This window comes from Pseudophryne corroboree, chromosome 12 (genome assembly GCF_028390025.1).
Source record: "Pseudophryne corroboree isolate aPseCor3 chromosome 12, aPseCor3.hap2, whole genome shotgun sequence".
Taxonomy (NCBI): Eukaryota; Metazoa; Chordata; class Amphibia; order Anura; family Myobatrachidae; genus Pseudophryne; species Pseudophryne corroboree.
Genome location: NC_086455.1, coordinates 177,287,683 through 177,309,982, shown reverse-complemented (window position 1 = coordinate 177,309,982; position 22,300 = coordinate 177,287,683). Strand labels below are relative to the sequence as shown.

Sequence of the window (22,300 nt, the reverse complement as noted above, 5' to 3'; positions counted from 1 at the left end):
ATCATGTGGCTGATGTTGTAGCTGATGGTGTAGCTGATGTAGCTGATGATGCGGCTGATGTTGTAGCTGATGGTGTGACTGATGTTGTAGCTAATGGTGTGACTGATGTTGTAGCTGATGGTGTGACTGATGTTGTAGCTGATGGTGTGACTGATGTTGTAGCTGATCATGTGACTGATGTTGTAGTTGATGGTGTGACTGATGTTGTAGTTGATGGTGTGACTGATGTTGTAGTTGATGGTGTGACTGATGTTGTAGCTGATCATGTGGCTGATGTTGTAGTTGATGGTGTGACTGATGTTGTAGTTGATGGTGTGACTGATGTTGTAGTTGATGGTGTGACTGATGTTGTAGTTGATGGTGTGACTGATGTTGTAGTTGATGGTGTGACTGATGTTGTAGCTGATGGTGTGACTGATGTTGTAGTTGATGGTGTGACTGATGTTGTAGTTGATGGTGTGACTGATGTTGTAGCTGATGGTGTGACTGATGTTGTAGCTGATGATGCGGCTGATGTTGTAGTTGATGGTGTGACTGATGTTGTAGTTGATGGTGTGACTGATGTTGTAGTTGATGGTGTGACTGATGTTGTAGTTGATGGTGTGACTGATGTTGTAGCTGATGATGTGACTGATGGTGCGGCTGATGGTGTGACTGATGTTGTAGCTGATGATGCGGCTGATGTAGCTGATGGTGTGACTGATGTTGTAGTTGATGGTGTGACTGATGTAGCTGATGATGCGGCTGATGTTGTAGCTGATGGTGTGACTGATGTTGTAGCTGATGGTGTGACTGATGTTGTAGCTGATCATGTGGCTGATGTTGTAGTTGATGGTGTGACTGATGTTGTAGTTGATGGTGTGACTGATGGTGTGACTGATGTTGTAGCTGATGGTGTGACTGATGTTGTAGCTGATGGTGTGACTGATGTTGTAGCTGATCGTGTGACTGATGTTGTAGTTGATGGTGTGACTGATGTTGTAGTTGATGGTGTGACTGATGTTGTAGTTGATGGTGTGACTGATGTTGTAGTTGATGGTGTGACTGATGTTGTAGTTGATGGTGTGACTGATGTTGTAGTTGATGGTGTGACTGATGTTGTAGTTGATGGTGTGACTGATGTTGTAGTTGATGGTGTGACTGATGGTGTGACTGATGGTGTGACTGATGTTGTAGCTGATGGTGTGACTGATGTTGTAGTTGATGGTGTGACTGATGTTGTAGTTGATGGTGTGACTGATGTTGTAGTTGATGGTGTGACTGATGTTGTAGTTGATGGTGTGACTGATGTTGTAGTTGATGGTGTGACTGATGTTGTAGCTGATCGTGTGACTGATGTTGTAGTTGATGGTGTGACTGATGTTGTAGTTGATGGTGTGACTGATGTTGTAGTTGATGGTGTGACTGATGTTGTAGTTGATGGTGTGACTGATGTTGTAGTTGATGGTGTGACTGATGTAGTTGATGGTGTGACTGATGTTGTAGTTGATGGTGTGACTGATGTTGTAGTTGATGGTGTGACTGATGTTGTAGTTGATGGTGTGACTGATGTTGTAGTTGATGGTGTGACTGATGGTGTAGCTGATGGTGTGACTGATGGTGTGACTGATGGTGTGACTGATGTTGTAGCTGATGGTGTGACTGATGTTGTAGTTGATGGTGTGACTGATGTTGTAGTTGATGGTGTGACTGATGTTGTAGTTGATGGTGTGACTGATGGTGTGACTGATGGTGTGACTGATGTTGTAGCTGATGGTGTGACTGATGTTGTAGTTGATGGTGTGACTGATGTTGTAGCTGATGGTGTGACTGATGTTGTAGTTGATGGTGTGACTGATGGTGTGACTGATGGTGTGACTGATGTTGTAGCTGATGTTGTAGCTGATGGTGTAGCTGATGGTGTGACTGATGGTGTGACTGATGTTGTAGCTGATCGTGTGACTGATGTTGTAGTTGATGGTGTGACTGATGTTGTAGCTGATGGTGTGACTGATGGTGTGACTGATGTTGTAGCTGATCGTGTGACTGATGTTGTAGTTGATGGTGTGACTGATGTTGTAGCTGATGGTGTGACTGATGGTGTGGCTGATGGTGTGACTGATGTTGTAGCTGATGGTGTGACTGATGTTGTAGTTGATGGTGTGACTGATGTTGTAGCTGATGTTGTAGCTGATGGTGTGACTGATGTTGTAGTTGATGGTGTGACTGATGGTGTGACTGATGTTGTAGCTGATGGTGTAGCTGATGGTGTGACTGATGTTGTAGCTGATGGTGTGACTGATGTTGTAGTTGATGGTGTGACTGATGGTGTGACTGATGGTGTGACTGATGTTGTAGCTGATGTTGTAGCTGATGGTGTGACTGATGTTGTAGTTGATGGTGTGACTGATGTTGTAGTTGATGGTGTGACTGATGGTGTGACTGATGGTGTGACTGATGTTGTAGCTGATGGTGTGACTGATGTTGTAGCTGATGGTGTGACTGATGGTGTAGCTGATGGTGTGACTGATGTTGTAGCTGATGGTGTGACTGATGTTGTAGTTGATGGTGTGACTGATGGTGTGACTGATGTTGTAGTTGATGGTGTGACTGATGGTGTGACTGATGGTGTGGCTGATGGTGTGACTGATGGTGTGACTGATGTTGTAGCTGATGTTGTAGCTGATGGTGTGACTGATGTTGTAGTTGATGGTGTGACTGATGGTGTGACTGATGTTGTAGCTGATGGTGTAGCTGATGGTGTGACTGATGTTGTAGCTGATGGTGTGACTGATGTTGTAGTTGATGGTGTGACTGATGGTGTGACTGATGGTGTGACTGATGTTGTAGCTGATGTTGTAGCTGATGGTGTGACTGATGTTGTAGTTGATGGTGTGACTGATGTTGTAGTTGATGGTGTGACTGATGTTGTAGTTGATGGTGTGACTGATGGTGTGACTGATGGTGTGGCTGATGGTGTGACTGATGGTGTGACTGATGTTGTAGCTGATGTTGTAGCTGATGGTGTGACTGATGTTGTAGCTGATGATGCGGCTGATGTTGTAGCTGATGGTGTGACTGATGTTGTAGTTGATGGTGTGACTGATGTAGCTGATGATGCGGCTGATGTTGTAGCTGATGGTGTGACTGATGTTGTAGCTGATGGTGTGACTGATGTTGTAGCTGATCATGTGGCTGATGTTGTAGTTGATGGTGTGACTGATGTTGTAGTTGATGGTGTGACTGATGGTGTGACTGATGTTGTAGCTGATGGTGTGACTGATGTTGTAGCTGATGGTGTGACTGATGTTGTAGCTGATAGTGTGACTGATGGTGTGACTGATGTTGTAGCTGATGATGCGGCTGATGTTGTAGCTGATGGTGTGACTGATGTTGTAGCTGATCGTGTGACTGATGTTGTAGTTGATGGTGTGACTGATGTAGTTGATGGTGTGACTGATGTTGTAGTTGATGGTGTGACTGATGTTGTAGTTGATGGTGTGACTGATGTTGTAGTTGATGGTGTGACTGATGTTGTAGTTGATGGTGTGACTGATGTTGTAGTTGATGGTGTGACTGATGTTGTAGTTGATGGTGTGACTGATGGTGTGACTGATGTTGTAGCTGATGGTGTGACTGATGTTGTAGTTGATGGTGTGACTGATGTTGTAGTTGATGGTGTGACTGATGTTGTAGTTGATGGTGTGACTGATGTTGTAGTTGATGGTGTGACTGATGTTGTAGTTGATGGTGTGACTGATGTTGTAGCTGATCGTGTGACTGATGTTGTAGTTGATGGTGTGACTGATGTTGTAGTTGATGGTGTGACTGATGTTGTAGTTGATGGTGTGACAGATGTTGTAGTTGATGGTGTGACTGATGTTGTAGTTGATGGTGTAACTGATGTTGTAGTTGATGGTGTGACTGATGTTGTAGTTGATGGTGTGACTGATGTTGTAGTTGATGGTGTGACTGATGTTGTAGTTGATGGTGTGACTGATGGTGTAGCTGATGGTGTGACTGATGGTGTGACTGATGGTGTGACTGATGTTGTAGCTGATGGTGTGACTGATGTTGTAGTTGATGGTGTGACTGATGTTGTAGTTGATGGTGTGACTGATGTTGTAGTTGATGGTGTGACTGATGGTGTGACTGATGGTGTGACTGATGTTGTAGCTGATGGTGTGACTGATGTTGTAGTTGATGGTGTGACTGATGTTGTAGCTGATGGTGTGACTGATGTTGTAGTTGATGGTGTGACTGATGGTGTGACTGATGGTGTGACTGATGTTGTAGCTGATGTTGTAGCTGATGGTGTAGCTGATGGTGTGACTGATGGTGTGACTGATGTTGTAGCTGATCGTGTGACTGATGTTGTAGTTGATGGTGTGACTGATGTTGTAGCTGATGGTGTGACTGATGGTGTGACTGATGTTGTAGCTGATCGTGTGACTGATGTTGTAGTTGATGGTGTGACTGATGTTGTAGCTGATGGTGTGACTGATGGTGTGGCTGATGGTGTGACTGATGTTGTAGCTGATGGTGTGACTGATGTTGTAGTTGATGGTGTGACTGATGTTGTAGCTGATGTTGTAGCTGATGGTGTGACTGATGTTGTAGTTGATGGTGTGACTGATGGTGTGACTGATGTTGTAGCTGATGGTGTAGCTGATGGTGTGACTGATGTTGTAGCTGATGGTGTGACTGATGTTGTAGTTGATGGTGTGACTGATGGTGTGACTGATGGTGTGACTGATGTTGTAGCTGATGTTGTAGCTGATGGTGTGACTGATGTTGTAGTTGATGGTGTGACTGATGTTGTAGTTGATGGTGTGACTGATGGTGTGACTGATGGTGTGACTGATGTTGTAGCTGATGGTGTGACTGATGTTGTAGCTGATGGTGTGACTGATGGTGTAGCTGATGGTGTGACTGATGTTGTAGCTGATGGTGTGACTGATGTTGTAGTTGATGGTGTGACTGATGGTGTGACTGATGTTGTAGTTGATGGTGTGACTGATGGTGTGACTGATGGTGTGGCTGATGGTGTGACTGATGGTGTGACTGATGTTGTAGCTGATGTTGTAGCTGATGGTGTGACTGATGTTGTAGTTGATGGTGTGACTGATGGTGTGACTGATGTTGTAGCTGATGGTGTAGCTGATGGTGTGACTGATGTTGTAGCTGATGGTGTGACTGATGTTGTAGTTGATGGTGTGACTGATGGTGTGACTGATGGTGTGACTGATGTTGTAGCTGATGTTGTAGCTGATGGTGTGACTGATGTTGTAGTTGATGGTGTGACTGATGTTGTAGTTGATGGTGTGACTGATGTTGTAGTTGATGGTGTGACTGATGTTGTAGTTGATGGTGTGACTGATGGTGTGACTGATGGTGTGACTGATGTTGTAGCTGATGTTGTAGCTGATGGTGTGACTGATGTTGTAGTTGATGGTGTGACTGATGTTGTAGTTGATGGTGTGACTGATGTTGTAGTTGATGGTGTGACTGATGGTGTGACTGATGGTGTGGCTGATGGTGTGACTGATGGTGTGACTGATGTTGTAGCTGATGTTGTAGCTGATGGTGTGACTGATGTTGTAGTTGATGGTGTGACTGATGTTGTAGTTGATGGTGTGACTGATGTTGTAGTTGATGGTGTGACTGATGGTGTGACTGATGGTGTGGCTGATGGTGTGACTGATGGTGTGACTGATGTTGTAGCTGATGTTGTAGCTGATGGTGTGACTGATGTTGTAGTTGATGGTGTGACTGATGGTGTGACTGATGGTGTGGCTGATGGTGTGACTGATGGTGTGACTGATGTTGTAGCTGATGTTGTAGCTGATGGTGTGACTGATGTTGTAGTTGATGGTGTGACTGATGGTGTGACTGATGGTGTGGCTGATGGTGTGACTGATGGTGTGACTGATGTTGTAGCTGATGTTGTAGCTGATGGTGTGACTGATGTTGTAGCTGATGGTGTGGCTGATGGTGTGACTGATGTTGTAGCTGATGTTGTAGCTGATGGTGTGACTGATGTTGTAGTTGATGGTGTGGCTGATGGTGTGACTGATGGTGTGACTGATGGTGTGACTGATGGTGTGACTGATGGTGTGACTGATGGTGCGGCAGATGGTGCGGCTGATGGTGCGGCTGATGTTGTAGCTGATGGTGTGGCTGATGGTGTGACTGATGGTGTGACTGATGGTGTGACTGATGGTGTGACTGATGGTGCGGCTGATGGTGCGACAGATGGTGCGGCTGATGGTGCGGCTGATGTTGTAGCTGATGGTGTGACTGATGGTGTGACTGATGTTGTAGCTGATGGTGTGGCTGATGGTGTGACTGATGGTGTGACTGATGGTGTGACTGATGGTGTGACTGATGTTGTAGCTGATGGTGTGGCTGATGGTGTGACTGATGTTGTAGCTGATGGTGTGGCTGATGGTGTGACTGATGTTGTAGCTGATGGTGTGACTGATGGTGTGACTGATGTTGTAGCTGATGTTGTAGCTGATGGTGTGACTGATGGTGTGACTGATGTTGTAGCTGATGTTGTAGCTGATGGTGTGACTGATGGTGTGACTGATGTTGTAGCTGATGGTGTGGCTGATGGTGTGACTGATGGTGCGGCTGATGTTGTAGCTGATGTTGTAGCTGATGGTGTGACTGATGGTGTGACTGATGTTGTAGCTGATGGTGCGACAGATGGTGCGGCTGATGGTGCGGCTGATGTTGTAGCTGATGGTGTGACTGATGGTGTGACTGATGTTGTAGCTGATGTTGTAGCTGATGGTGTGACTGATGGTGTGACTGATGTTGTAGCTGATGGTGTGGCTGATGGTGTGACTGATGGTGTGACTGATGGTGTGACTGATGGTGTGACTGATGGTGTGACTGATGTTGTAGCTGATGGTGTGGCTGATGGTGTGACTGATGTTGTAGCTGATGGTGTGGCTGATGGTGTGACTGATGTTGTAGCTGATGGTGTGACTGATGGTGTGACTGATGGTGTGGCTGATGTTGTAGCTGATGGTGTGACTGATGGTGTGACTGATGTTGTAGCTGATGGTGTGACTGATGGTGTGACTGATGGTGTGACTGATGTTGTAGCTGATGGTGTGACTGATGGTGTGACTGATGGTGTGACTGATGGTGTGACTGATGTTGTAGCTGATGGTGTGACTGATGGTGTGACTGATGGTGTGACTGATGGTGTGACTGATGTTGTAGCTGATGGTGTGACTGATGGTGTGACTGATGGTGTGACTGATGGTGTGACTGATGTTGTAGCTGATGGTGTGACTGATGTTGTAGCTGATGGTGTGGCTGATGGTGTGGCTGATGGTGTGACTGATGGTGTGACTGATGGTGTGACTGATGGTGTGACTGATGTTGTAGCTGATGGTGTGACTGATGGTGTGACTGATGGTGTGACTGATGGTGTGACTGATGTTGTAGCTGATGGTGTGACTGATGTTGTAGCTGATGGTGTGGCTGATGGTGTGGCTGATGGTGTGACTGATGGTGTGACTGATGTTGTAGCTGATGGTGTGACTGATGTTGTAGCTGATGGTGTGACTGATGGTGTGACTGATGGTGTGACTGATGTTGTAGCTGATGGTGTGACTGATGGTGTGACTGATGGTGTGACTGATGTTGTAGCTGATGGTGTGACTGATGGTGTGACTGATGGTGTGACTGATGTTGTAGCTGATGGTGTGGCTGATGGTGTGACTGATGTTGTAGCTGATGGTGTGACTGATGGTGTGACTGATGGTGTGACTGATGTTGTAGCTGATGGTGTGACTGATGGTGTGACTGATGGTGTGACTGATGTTGTAGCTGATGGTGTGACTGATGGTGTGACTGATGGTGTGACTGATGTTGTAGCTGATGGTGTGACTGATGGTGTGACTGATGGTGTGACTGATGTTGTAGCTGATGGTGTGACTGATGGTGTGACTGATGGTGTGACTGATGTTGTAGCTGATGGTGTGACTGATGGTGTGACTGATGGTGTGACTGATGTTGTAGCTGATGGTGTGACTGATGGTGTGACTGATGTTGTAGCTGATGGTGTGGCTGATGGTGTGGCTGATGGTGTGACTGATGGTGCGGCTGATGTTGTAGCTGATGGTGTGACTGATGGTGTGACTGATGTTGTAGCTGATGGTGTGGCTGATGGTGTGACTGATGGTGTGACTGATGGTGTGGCTGATGGTGTGACTGATGGTGTGACTGATGGTGTGACTGATGTTGTAGCTGATGGTGTGACTGATGGTGTGACTGATGTTGTAGCTGATGGTGTGACTGATGTTGTAGTTGATGGTGTGACTGATGTTGTAGTTGATGGTGTGACTGATGTTGTAGTTGATGGTGTGACTGATGTTGTAGTTGATGGTGTGACTGATGTTGTAGTTGATGGTGTGACTGATGTTGTAGTTGATGGTGTGACTGATGGTGTAGCTGATGGTGTGACTGATGGTGTGACTGATGGTGTGACTGATGTTGTAGCTGATGGTGTGACTGATGGTGTGACTGATGGTGTGACTGATGGTGTGACTGATGTTGTAGCTGATGGTGTGACTGATGGTGTGACTGATGGTGTGACTGATGTTGTAGCTGATGGTGTGACTGATGTTGTAGCTGATGGTGTGGCTGATGGTGTGGCTGATGGTGTGACTGATGGTGTGACTGATGTTGTAGCTGATGGTGTGACTGATGTTGTAGCTGATGGTGTGACTGATGGTGTGACTGATGGTGTGACTGATGTTGTAGCTGATGGTGTGACTGATGGTGTGACTGATGGTGTGACTGATGTTGTAGCTGATGGTGTGGCTGATGGTGTGACTGATGTTGTAGCTGATGGTGTGACTGATGGTGTGACTGATGGTGTGACTGATGTTGTAGCTGATGGTGTGACTGATGGTGTGACTGATGGTGTGACTGATGTTGTAGCTGATGGTGTGACTGATGGTGTGACTGATGTTGTAGCTGATGGTGTGGCTGATGGTGTGACTGATGGTGTGGCTGATGTTGTAGCTGATGGTGTGACTGATGGTGTGACTGATGTTGTAGCTGATGGTGTGACTGATGGTGTGACTGATGGTGTGACTGATGTTGTAGCTGATGGTGTGACTGATGGTGTGACTGATGGTGTGACTGATGTTGTAGCTGATGGTGTGACTGATGGTGTGACTGATGGTGTGACTGATGTTGTAGCTGATGGTGTGACTGATGGTGTGACTGATGTTGTAGCTGATGGTGTGACTGATGGTGTGGCTGATGGTGTGACTGATGGTGCGGCTGATGTTGTAGCTGATGGTGTGACTGATGGTGTGACTGATGTTGTAGCTGATGGTGTGGCTGATGGTGTGACTGATGGTGTGACTGATGGTGTGGCTGATGGTGTGACTGATGGTGTGACTGATGGTGTGACTGATGTTGTAGCTGATGGTGTGACTGATGGTGTGACTGATGTTGTAGCTGATGGTGTGGCTGATGGTGTGGCTGATGGTGTGACTGATGGTGTGACTGATGTTGTAGCTGATGGTGTGACTGATGGTGTGACTGATGGTGTGACTGATGGTGTGACTGATGGTGTGACTGATGTTGTAGCTGATGGTGTGACTGATGGTGTGGCTGATGGTGTGACTGATGTGTTCTTCTGATGGTGTGACTGCGGGTGTGCTGAGGGGGTGATTGATGCTGTGCTGATGGTGCGTTGACAGTGAATCTGTATGCACAGTGAATCTCAGTTAATGAGAATACAGACTATCATTGTTAAGAAGGGTTGTCACCAGGGCCGTCTTAACAGCAGTGTAGGCCCCTGGGAAAAGCAATGCACTGTGGCCCCTACCAATTCTCCAGCATAAGGGGTTGGGGTGGGGGGGAGGGTGCTATCAGCGACAGCTTTGATGTCCTGCAGGTGGTAGGGGGTGTTCTTTCTTCCGGTCTACATTTAGGACCTGGAGCAGTAATTTCTGCTAATTACTCCTTTACTGCACAGATGGTGGGAGATGGTGCGGCAGGGAGATCACTAAACTGTAGAAGGGGGAATGGGGCTGAATGAAGGGGCCCGGTACATGACTTCCAGGGTGTCAGACAGTCCGTACGTATACTGGCAGGAAAAAGGCAATTTGGAGGCCCTTGCACAAACTGGCTTTATTTTACCTAAGTTGGCCCCCTCCAGTGTGTACTCCGAAAGAGTGTTTAGTGCAGCCGGTCACCTTGTCAGCGATCGGCGTAGGAGGTTACTTCCACTAAATGTGGAGAAGATGATGTGAGGAGGGGGATGTACACAGTGAAAGGGGTGAGGAATCGGAGGATGATGATGAGGTGGACATCTTGCCTCTGTAGAGCCAGTTTGTGCAAGGAGAGATTGATTGCTTCTTTTTTGGTGGGGGCACAAACCAACCAGTCATTTCAGTCACAGTCATGTGGCAGACCCTGTCGCTGAAATGATGGGTTCGTTAAAGTGTGCATGTCCTGTTTATACAACATAAGGGTGGGTGGGAGGGCCCAAGGACAATTCCATCTTGCACCTCTTTTTCTTCTTATCATCATGTGCTGTTTGGGGCCTAGTTTTTTAAAGTGCCATCCTGTCTGCCACTTCCGTATATGTCCAGTGGTACTGCCATTCAATTCCAGTGATTTGAACATATAATTCCAGTGATTTGGACGTATAAATCCAGTGATTTTGCAGTATAATTCCAATGATTTGGATATATAATTCCAGTGATTTTGCAATTTAATTCCAGTGATTTGAACATATAATTTAGTGATTTGGACGTATAAATCCAGTGATTTTGCAGTATAATTCCAGTGATTTTACAATTTAATTCCAGTGATTTGGACGTATAATTCCAGTGATTTGGACGTATAATTCCAGTGGGAATTGTTTGTGTCACTTGACTTAGTCATACAGCTACCTCATTGCACCTCTTCTATATCTTTGCATCATGTGCTGTTTGGGGCCTAGTTTTTATATCTGCCCTCCTGTCTGACACTGCAGTGCCACTCATAGATGGGCAGGTGTTTGTGCCGCACACTTGTGTCGCTTAGCTTAGTCATACAGCCACCTCAGTGCAACCTTTTGGCCTAAAAACAAATCAAATCAAAAATCATCCAGATCCAAAACCAAAACCCGAAAGTGGAATTAGAACCAAAACAGGAAAAGTGCCGGCCGCACATCACTAATAATAAATACTGCTAGTTCATGTGTGATAATGTAGCAGATAATAACAGCAATGCTCTGTAGTGAATGCACCATATTCAGTGTAATATATCTTATGTGTAATGTATAATTCATGTGCGCAGTCTAAAATCTGACCGTCCGACCCTAAGCAGCCCTATAGAATTGTATGGGGACGTCTGTGATGCAGGTGCCCAGCAGCTATCTGTTTTTGATACATACTGTATGGCGTACCATATGTATTGCTGTAAACCTCCGAAAATTGCAGATGGTATTAAACATCCCCTTTTATGCCCGTATTGTTTTTTTTATTGATTGGCTATAATGTTATTGTAAATGATCATCTCTTGCTGCAGTTTATATTAGGGTCTTGTTATGGGTCATGCTTTTGTTTCTTTAAATTGCCATTTTACTGTATTTAAATAATTTGACTATAAATAGTTGATGTTTGATACTTACTGTATAACTGATATGACAGTGCTGGAATATGTCACAGTATTGCATGTTTTCTGACACATTGTCATCTGAACCGCGTGTGTAAATTTTCCATGGTCACAAATGATTCCAACATTCCTATTATTCTGATCTTGTGAATTTGCCTCAAGTCAAACTGGAGAAATATTCCGTTTGTCATCAGATTAGGGCGTTAGTTTTGTCATCACTGTCACTACAGTACATAATTTACAGTAACACGGAACGTTGTTCAAAATCTATTTCTTTATTGATTGATTACATGAGGATTTGTGTATTTGAGGTTTGTACGTTAGTCAGGGATCTGCACGTTCTGGGTACCCAGTAACCCACAATCTGCAGTAAGAGGAACATTATAGGAGGGGTTTTGTGTTTGCACCACAATCTGCGGGAAGCGGTCACCATTCCGCTATCAGTCTGTGTACCCATTATGCTGCTATTTCCTCTGTTGTGTCATTATATTACATTACTGAACATTATTATTGTATTTACATTCACTTCATTTTATGCATTACATGTATTATAGTCCTGATTCAGTGAGGATTGCATGCTGCTAAAGGAGAGGAGGGCCCCCCAGAGCGCTGAGCACGCCCCGGCTACAGGAGAGGAGGGGCCCCCAGAGCGCTGAGCACGCCCCGGCTACAGGAGAGGAGGGGCCCCCAGAGCGCTGAGCACGCCCCGGCTACAGGAGAGGAGGGGCCCCCAGAGCGCTGAGCACGCCCGTCTACAGGAGAGGAGGGGCCCCCAGAGCGCTGAGCCCGCCCCGGCTACAGGAGAGGAGGGGCCCCCAGAGCGCTGAGCCCGTCCCGGCTACAGGAGAGGAGGGGCCCCCAGAGCGCTGAGCACGCCCCGGCTACAGGAGAGGAGGGGCCCCCAGAGCGCTGAGCACGCCCGTCTACAGGAGAGGAGGGGCCCCCAGAGCGCTGAGCCCGCCCCGGCTACAGGAGAGGAGGGGCCCCCAGAGCGCTGAGCCCGCCCCGGCTACAGGAGAGGAGGGGCCCCCAGAGCGCTGAGCCCGCCCCGGCTACAGGAGAGGAGGGGCCCCCAGAGCGCTGAGCACGCCCCGGCTACAGGAGAGGAGGGGCCCCCAGAGCGCTGAGCACGCCCCGGCTGAAGGAGAGGAGGGGCCCCCAGAGTGCTGAGCACGCCCCGGCTACAGGAGAGGAGGGGCCCCCAGAGCGCTGAGCACGCCCCGGCTACAGGAGAGGAGGGGCCCCCAGAGCGCTGAGCACGCCCCGGCTACAGGAGAGGAGGGGCCCCCAGAGCGCTGAGCACGCCCCGGCTACAGGAGAGGAGGGGCCCCCAGAGCGCTGAGCCCGTCCCGGCTACAGGAGAGGAGGGGCCCCCAGAGCGCTGAGCCCGCCCCGGCTACAGGAGAGGAGGGGCCCCCAGAGCGCTGAGCCCGTCCCGGCTACAGGAGAGGAGGGGCCCCCAGAGCGCTGAGCCCGCCCCGGCTACAGGAGAGGAGGGGCCCCCAGAGCGCTGAGCACGCCCCGGCTACAGGAGAGGAGGGGCCCCCAGAGCGCTGAGCACGCCCCGGCTGAAGGAGAGGAGGGGCCCCCAGAGTGCTGAGCACGCCCCGGCTACAGGAGAGGAGTGGCCCCCAGAGCGCTGAGCACGCCCCGGCTACAGGAGAGGAGGGGCCCCCAGAGCGCTGAGCACGCCCCGGCTACAGGAGAGGAGGGGCCCCCAGAGCGCTGAGCACGCCCCGGCTACAGGAGAGGAGGGGCCCCCAGAGCGCTGAGCACGCCCCGGCTACAGGAGAGGAGGGGCCCCCAGAGCGCTGAGCACGCCCCGGCTAAAGGAGAGGAGGGGCCCCCAGAGCGCTGAGCACGCCCCGGCTACAGGAGAGGAGGAGCCCCCAGAGCGCTGAGCACGCCCCGGCTACAGGAGAGGAGGGCCCCCAGAGCGCTGAGCACGCCCCGGCTACAGGAGAGGAGGGGCCCCCAGAGCTGAGCACGCCCCGGCTACAGGAGAGGAGGCGCCCCCAGAGCGCTGAGCACGCCCCGGCTACAGGAGAGGAGGGGCCCCCAGAGCGCTGAGCACGCCCGGCTAAAGTGATGAAAATGGCAGCGGGTCGCCATGTTGCCACTCCCTAGTCATGAGGCCACATCCCCTAATTTCGGCCCTGCAGGTGTCCCTCCTCCAGCCAGCACAATTTGGGAGAATACAATGTGTATTGGGCAGATTCTTCTGTAACCCTCCATCCATTATTCTGAGACGCAGTGGTGATAGTCGGGGGCACTTCTAGGAAGGAGGAAACTCTGGGCACTAAGGTCACTAGAGGACCCTAGCGTTGTCCCAGAGTCTAGTGCGCATGCACAGCGGCCATTTTCCTGTGACTTTCTTACCATGCATGTGTGAAACTCCGGGAAAATGACCGCTACACCATTTTCCTAGGGATTTCTGCAGTGCTGCTGACAACACGTACTTTGGAAGGTAAGTATTGCCCTCCCTGGACCCCAGGGGCCTGTGTGCTGCACCCACTACACATACGCCAGTGCACAGACGTTACTACTGTACTGTACACATTCATTGTTTATTGTTATGGGCCTCATTCTGGGATAGAAGTATCAATGCCGCAATTTGCACCTTGGCAGAACCATGTAGCACTGCGAATGTGAGGGTTATGCCAATGTAAAAGTGTAAAATGTGCAGAGATTTAGAGTTGGAAAGCGGTGTGTCTTAGCTGAATTCTAAATTTAAGTGTAAAAATAATAAAGCTGACCTGCATCTGTGGGTGCATGCAGAAACGCAGCCGGTATTTACCCTACTTCTGTGGGTGCATGCAGAAACACAACCGGTATTTACCCTGCTTCTGTGGGTGCATGCATAGACACAGCCGGTATTTACCTTGCATCTGTAGGTGCATGTAGAAACGCAGCCGCTATTTACCCTACTTCTGTGGGTGCATGCATAGACACAGCTGGTATTTACCTTGCATCTGTAGGTGCATGCAGAGACACAGCCGGTATTTACCCTGCTTCAGTGGGTGCATGCAGAGACACAGCCAGTATTTACCCTGCATGCGGGTGCATGTAGAAACGCAGCCGGTATTTACCCTGCATCTGTGGGTGCATGCATAGACACAGACGGTATTTACCTTGCATCTGTAGGTGCATGCAGAGACACAGCCGGTATTTACCCTGCTTCAGTGGGTGCATGCAGAGACACAGCCGGTATTTACCCTACTTCTGTGGGTGCATGCAGAAATACAGCCGGTATTTACCCTACTTCTGTGGGTGCATGCATAGACACAGCCGGTATTTACCTTGCATCTGTAGGTGCATGCAGAGACACAGCCGGTATTTACCCTGCTTCAGTGGGTGCATGCAGAGACACAGCCAGTATTTACCCTGCATGCGGGTGCATGTAGAAACGCAGCCGCTATTTACCCTGCATCTGTGGGTGCATGCATAGACACAGACAGTATTTACTTTGCATCTGTAGGTGCATGCAGAGACACAGCCGGTATTTACCCTGCTTCAGTGGGTGCATGCAGAGAGTGACACAGCCGGTATTTACCCTACTTCTGTGGGTGCATGCAGAAACGCAGCCGGTATTTACCCTGCATCTGTGGGTGCATGCATAGACACAGCTGGTATTTACCTTGCATTTGTAGGTGCATGTAGAAACGCAGCCGCTATTTACCCTACTTCTGTGGGTGCATGCATAGACACAGCTGGTATTTACCTTGCATCTGTAGGTGCATGCAGAGACACAGCCGGTATTTACCCTGCTTCAGTGGGTGCATGCAGAAACGCAGCCGGTATTTACCCTGCATCTGTGGGTGCATGCATAGGCACAGCTGGTATTTACCTTGCATCTGTAGGTGCATGCAGAGACACAGCCGGTATTTACCCTGCTTCAGTGGGTGCATGCAGAGACACAATCGGTATTTACCCTGCATGTGGGTGCATGCAGAAACGCAGCCGGTATTTACCCTGCATCTGTGGGTGCATGCATAGACACAGCTGGTATTTACCTTGCATCTGTAGGTGCATGTAGAAACGCAGCCGCTATTTACCCTACTTCTGTGGGTGCATGCATAGACACAGACGGTATTTACCTTGCATCTGTAGGTGCATGCAGAGACACAGCCGGTATTTACCCTGCTTCAGTGGGTGCATGCATAGACACAACCGGTATTTACCCTGCATCTGTGGCTGCATGCAGAAACGCAGCCGGTATTTGACCTGCATGTCTGGGTGCATGCAGAAGCGCAGCCGGTATGTACCCTGTGTGTATGGCTGCATGCAGAAATGCATCCTGTATTTACCCTGCATGAGTGGGTACATGCAGAAATGCAGCCTGTATTTACCCTGCATGAGTGGGCACTTGCAGAAATGCAGCCGGTATTTACCCTGCATGCCACAAATGCAGCGTGTTTTCTGCCAGCAGCATGTTTTCCTATTTTGTTCATTTTTTATTTGCTCCTAACTCTGAAGCAGGCCTTATATCAGAATGTTCCTGTGTTTTGTCTGTGAACCAGCTGGCAGTGTATTTGGCTTTGTTTGTGACATACAGTATTTGTATATACATTTTGCAGACTATGGAAGAATAGGATAATAAATAATTAACAAGGCGTTTATGAGCTGAGTGTACATAACAGCATTAGTTTTATTGTACAGTAAATGTTAGTTTTATTGTAAATGCTGCAATCCTGAAACATTTCTGACAAACTTCAACAGTAAGTAATAACTTTTGTTTTCCGTGTATCTATTGTGCCCACACAAATGAGTCAGCCATTTTATGTGCAAAACTAATTTTTGTGACAAAGCAGCTTCACCAGTCACTAGGAGCCAGTGACATCACTGGGAGCGTGGCCTATCCAGTCACTAGGAGCCAGTGACATCACTGAGAGTGCAGCCTATCCAGTCACTAGGAGCCAGTGACATCACTGAGAGCGTGGCCTATCCAGTCACTAGGAGCCAGTGATATCACTGAGAGTGCAGCCTATCCAGTCACTAGGAGCCAGTGACATCACTGAGAGCGCGGCCTATCCAGTCACTAAGAGCCAGTGACATCAATGAGAGTGCAGCCTATCTAGTCACTAGGAGCCAGTGACATCACTGAGAGCGTGGCCTATCCAGTCACTAGGAGCCAGTGACATCACTGAGAGCGCAGCCTAACCAGTCACTAGGCGCCAGTGACATCACTGAGAGCGTGGCCTATCCAGTCACTAGGAGCCAGTGACATCACTGAGAGTGCAGCCTATCCAGTCACTAGGAGCCAGTGACATCACTGAGAGCGCGGCCTATCCAGTCACTAGGAGCCAGTGACATCACTGAGAGTGCAGCCTATCCAGTCACTATAAATATGTATTGTGTATTTGATAACGATAACATATAAATGTAATTTCTATTGCAAACAGCTACTAAAAAAGTACTGTACACAATATAAAAAAACTACATTTTCTTGAATATTATTGAGGTTATTACAAGTTAATGATGAATAATGCAATTTATCGTGGATCAATTGATGATTTCTGGATGGAATGATTGTTCAGTATTAGTGCTATGTAGACCCACATACAGTATATTACTTGTAGTTACAGAGCCTTTGTTACCTATACACAGTATAGTGGATTTATCACATTATTAGTCATTTGAGGAACAAAGTAGAATCTTTGCACTGAAATGCAGTTGCAGACACGCAGATAAATGCTATACAATATACATAATGAAGATTTGCTATTGCTCTTGAACTGCATTTATATTTTTGGATCATGAGACGCACTTGCTTTGTCCAAATGTTACCAGTCACTTTTACTCCAAATATAACCATTAATCACAGGCAACCATAACTAATTCAGATTGTCCTATCCCTGGAGACATCCTGCTGAACCCTTAATGCCAAACATGTTGTACTTGTTACTGTAGATTCTACAACAGACACCTGTGGGAGAACCTGGGAAATGACTTGACAAAGAGTTTGGTGAAGGTTGGCTCCTAGTAAGAGAATTTTATTCTTCTACAGGTAAAACCATGATCATCCATTTTCAGTACCTTGTTGTTTGATGATCAGTGAATACATCCTTTCACACTTCAGTACTGCAACTACAATATTCACTGGGAGTGACCCCAGAGTGAAGGCCCCTCACTAGTTGCGAGTACATACAGTAGGTGTCAGTGATGTCACAAGTTTCCAATGAACTCAGGCTGCATTCTCATGACCATTGGTTCCGCCCACAAAATCGCTGCCTAGTCTGTGTAGGGGATGGGTGCAGTTGAAATACAGCAGATGTCAAGAGATTTTTGCAATCTAGCATTCTTGGTAGTTCCTGGTGATCTAGTATTTGTTACTGTATGAGACCAATCTAGCCATGGTTTATCCTTTATGCTGCAGGGTACGAAATTCCTGGGTGCCTAGCTGTCTGTGGCAGCCTAAAATTCTACAAGACAGTCACGCAAAATCTTCTCCTAACCTCTGGGACAGGTAACTACATGTGATGTATGTCAGTGTATTTATTGTGACACTAGGGTAAAGCAGAGGCATCTTCTCATTGTGGTCTTTTGATATATAAGATGAACACCGCTCAAGAAAAGTTCTTCCACCTAAGACCTCCCTTATTTGGGGCTCCTATTCCGTTCTTGCATTTGGCGTTGGTACCTTTGCACTCACTGGATTCTAGAAAACTGTTTTGGGCACAATAAAAACAGATGTTGGCTCTGTATTTTTATGTGGTACCAGATTGACGAGGTACCACAAACATTTAGTTAGGTAGTACATTTACTATACAATTACCTTTCACTGCTTAGTATGGGAGAATATTTCTTGAATGGAGTTGAGTAGGATGACGCTCTCAGTCTTACTAAGAATTCAGTTAAGGATTTAGGCTACTTATGATCAGATGAAATGCATTTCAGTTTATATTTTTATTGGATGCTACCCCAATCTAGAGTGTTCCCCTGAAGGCTCCAGAGGTCCAACACTGAGATCCACACTTACCACCACTTGTCTGAAGCAAACAGTGTCCTTCACTGTGAATGTTTAATGTACAGTATGAAGGAAGGAATGGGAAATTCCTAAATTAATCAAATTGGCTCTAATGTTAAGAAAAGGGAAAGAGGATAGCAGACCATTAAACCATTACTGGGGAACTAGGCAAGATGAGGTAACATCATACCAAAATTAAATTGAGCTTTCTGTTTCACATCATCTTGATAGCCTCCATTAAAAAGTATATTGTTTTTGTTGTGGATTGAATTATCCTTTAAATACAGCATGATTAATGATTATCAATTTGTTAGATTTTTATATTTATTCTTTATGTTCATTTTTTTCTCTGCTCTTCTATTTATAATTTGAACCTTCATACGCTAGCTCAGTGGTTCTCAAACTGTGTGCCGTGGCTCCCTGGGCCGCCTCAGGGTACTTGCAGGGGAGCCCTGGGTTGGTGGTCCAGGACCAATTCAAATTATTTATGGTCAATATAATAGCCAAAACCAGTGCTGGTGGTCGCCAATCATAAACTACAGAATGTGGTCAAACAGAAGTGAATCCTGTCCCTCACCACATACAGTAACTGACCCTAAGGATGACATATAAACACAATTTACTTCATTTAATATTTTTCTAAAACTTCTGAATAAGAAATAAGGGTGCAGTGACATTTTTTGGGGGAACTACTGCGCTAGCTATTGACATTGACACTTTTATTTTCAGCCTACACACATCTGTCCACACAAGTAATCAGGAGTACAACTTTTATCATCGGCCAGAAGTTCTTTTTCAGAATCAGAATTTTCATTGGCCAAGTATACCTTCATATACCCAGATTCGTCTCTGGTCTACTGCACGCCAAATAACTCACATAAAATAACGTCTTACATTGACAATCACAACCAATCATTAAATAATACATAAAACAATGACAAACAATACAATTAAAACAGCATCTTCTTATCGAAAGAGAACTAGTGCAGAACAAGGCAGACTCTTTTTTCAAGTGTTCAGCAAATGAATTGCCTGTGGAAAAAACTATTTTGGTGTCTAGTAGTTTTTACCGGCAGCGCTCTATAGCGCCTGACAGAAGCCATTGAAACAGAGAACAACCAGGATGAGACTGATACCTCACAATGGTAATTGCCCGTTTCATCGCACTAGCCAAATACAACTCCTGAACAGATGGACGATCTGCCCCAATAATCCTTTCCGCTGTCTTCACAAGCCTTTTCAGCCTAAGCCTATCACGTTCTGTTGCTAAACCAAACCAAACTATAACCGAGGAACACAATACGGACTCGCTTATAGCAGAATAAAAAGAGTCAGCAACTCTCAGGGGAGATTTAAACTTTTTAAGCTGATGCAAAAAGTGTTATCTCTTCTGAGAAACTGAACACCTTCTAAAATCCACAACCATCTCAATCGTATTAAGAGGGTTTAACTCCAGGTTGTTTCTACAGCACCACCGGGCCAGCTGGTCCACCTCATCTATATGCTGATCCCCGTCTTTAATCAAACCAATGACAGTGGGGTCATCCACAAATGTAAAAAATGTCATGGATTGCTCACCAGCCGCACAGTCACTGATATACAGAGAGAAGAGCAAAGGCGAAAGGACACACCCTGGTCCTAAGAACGCTCGAGGCAATCTCGCCTGCTTTCACATTCCTGTCCATCAGGAAATTCACCATCCATTCGCAGTTAGATACCAAACCTCCAAGTTGAACAATTTGGAGAAAAATATCCCTGGGACCATCGTATTAAATGCTGAACTAAAGTAACAGGACGGCCAGCATGTTGTAAAATATGACGTCATCCTCAATTCACCTATTCGCCTGATAAGCAAACTGCAAGATGTCCAAGCGAGATGTTGCCATCACTTTCAAATGGTGCAGCACCAAACGTTCCAATGCTTTCATGACCACAGATGCAAGGGCAATTTGTCTGCCGTCATTTAAGCTCAAGATGGCAGATTTCTTAGATACAGGGAAAATAGTGGAACTCTTAAAGCAGGGAATGACCACACACAGTTCCAAGGATCTATTAAAAATCTGCATAAAGACGGGCCATTGACTCCGCGCAAAACTTCAGGACAGATGGAGATGCGCCATCTGGATCAGAAGCCTTTCTGGACTTTAGCCACCTTCACCTGGTCTATTCGTAATCTTTCATGACAGCTCCCAATCTCAGGTAGAGCAGTTCTCCTTCTTTCAGTTTGTTCATTTTCTTTTGTAGAATAATTTTTAGGTTTATTATTTTACTGACCTGTGTAGACATTTACTTGTTCTGTTTTTTTACCCCAACATGTTTTTAAACAAACTTTATCCACTTGCAGTTAACAAGTATCTTATTGGCAGGGCCGAAACTAGGATTTTTGGCACCCGGGGCAAGGCAGTCATTTGGCGCCCCCATGCACACACACACACACACACACACACACACACACACACACACACACACACACACACACACTTTGAAACCGTGTCAAAAACACAGTAATAAACAGTTGGCAAAGTGACAACCAGCACCGTAAGGGTACATCCAGCACACATTATCTATGGAAAATAGATAGGAGCACAAGAAACCTAACATGCACCTCAGATACAGTATTGTGGAGGACACTGACTGGCCAACTGCTGTAGGACTACATAGCCCAGCATACCAACTTTCTGGGGAAGGGACTCACAATGTGGGTTATCCTGGCTGCAGAGAGGAGTCCCTAGGACTGGCTATTATATACCTGATATAAGCCATGCAGTCACTGTATCACACACACTGGGGCGGGGTGACTCTGACTGACCAACTGCGGTATGACTACAAACCCCTGCATGCCAGTTGGGACCTAGGACAACTCTTTGGGAGGCAGCAGCTGTCCTGGCATATAGAGACCTCACCTCAGTACCCAGACTAATTATTGGCTGCTGCTGCTACCTCTTGCCCTTTCCTCCTCTGGTTGGAGCTGCTGTGCAGGAAGGGGGAGGCTCTGGGGGAAAGGCCTGGGGGCAGACATCGCTTGCACAGGAGGGTGTGAGCGGCCATTGACCAGTGCTCGGGAAATTAAAGGGGGAAGCTGGAGAGTCCATGGTCACCTCTCCTACCCCATTGATTAGCGGTCTAGTTGCCGGGGAGGAGGCAGTTTCCCAGGAGTCAACATTGGTGGTGCTGGGGAGAGGAAGGAGTGGAGACAGAGTACCCATCTCTGCACCCTCTCAGATTTAGCACCCGGGGCACATGCCCTCTTAGGCCCCCCTAGTTATGGCCATGTTATTGGACAAGATGCGACAAACCATGCATTTAGCATTCTTGAAATGTATGTTTTCTTGCAGTAACCATGGGTAACTGAATACAAGGCTTATATGGCGTGTCTGGTCTGTTTGTGTTTGTTCCTGGAGGGGGCACTAGTCGGTCAGTGGTAGTGCGATGGAGAAAGCGAGGAGGCTGGAGTAGATTCCTGCGCATGTGCGCAAATGATATTTACTGAAAGTACACACACAAAATATATGCAACTGGAACAGTGATGATAAGAGCATATAACTCAGCATGGAAGCAGAGAGATCTCTGGAATAATAAATCTCTTAGAGATTATTCAGTCTGGAAACCGATGATGTGCAGGAACTTAATAACTATCGGTCTGGGAACAAATGGTGACTTAGAGCAGATGATAATCGGCCTGGGACCGATGGAGAACAGGAGCAGATGATG

At 47.1% G+C, this 22,300-nt stretch overlaps 1 protein-coding gene across 5 annotated transcripts in view; it reads left to right on the top strand.

Annotated features, from left to right (window-relative positions):
* BEGAIN (brain enriched guanylate kinase associated) overlaps positions 1–22,300 on the top strand; it is a 256,003-nt gene that overhangs the window by 17,252 nt on the left and 216,451 nt on the right. For 3 of the 5 annotated variants that reach the window (XM_063948637.1, XM_063948639.1, XM_063948636.1), the window contains exon 2: positions 17,999–18,088. The exons of 1 other annotated variant lie outside the window; for it this stretch is intronic. In XM_063948637.1, coding sequence (XP_063804707.1) covers positions 17,999–18,088 — 90 coding nt within the window. Of the gene's footprint in view, positions 1–17,998; positions 18,089–22,300 lie in introns of those variants that run through there. One more of the 5 variants, XM_063948640.1, reaches the window with a different exon arrangement.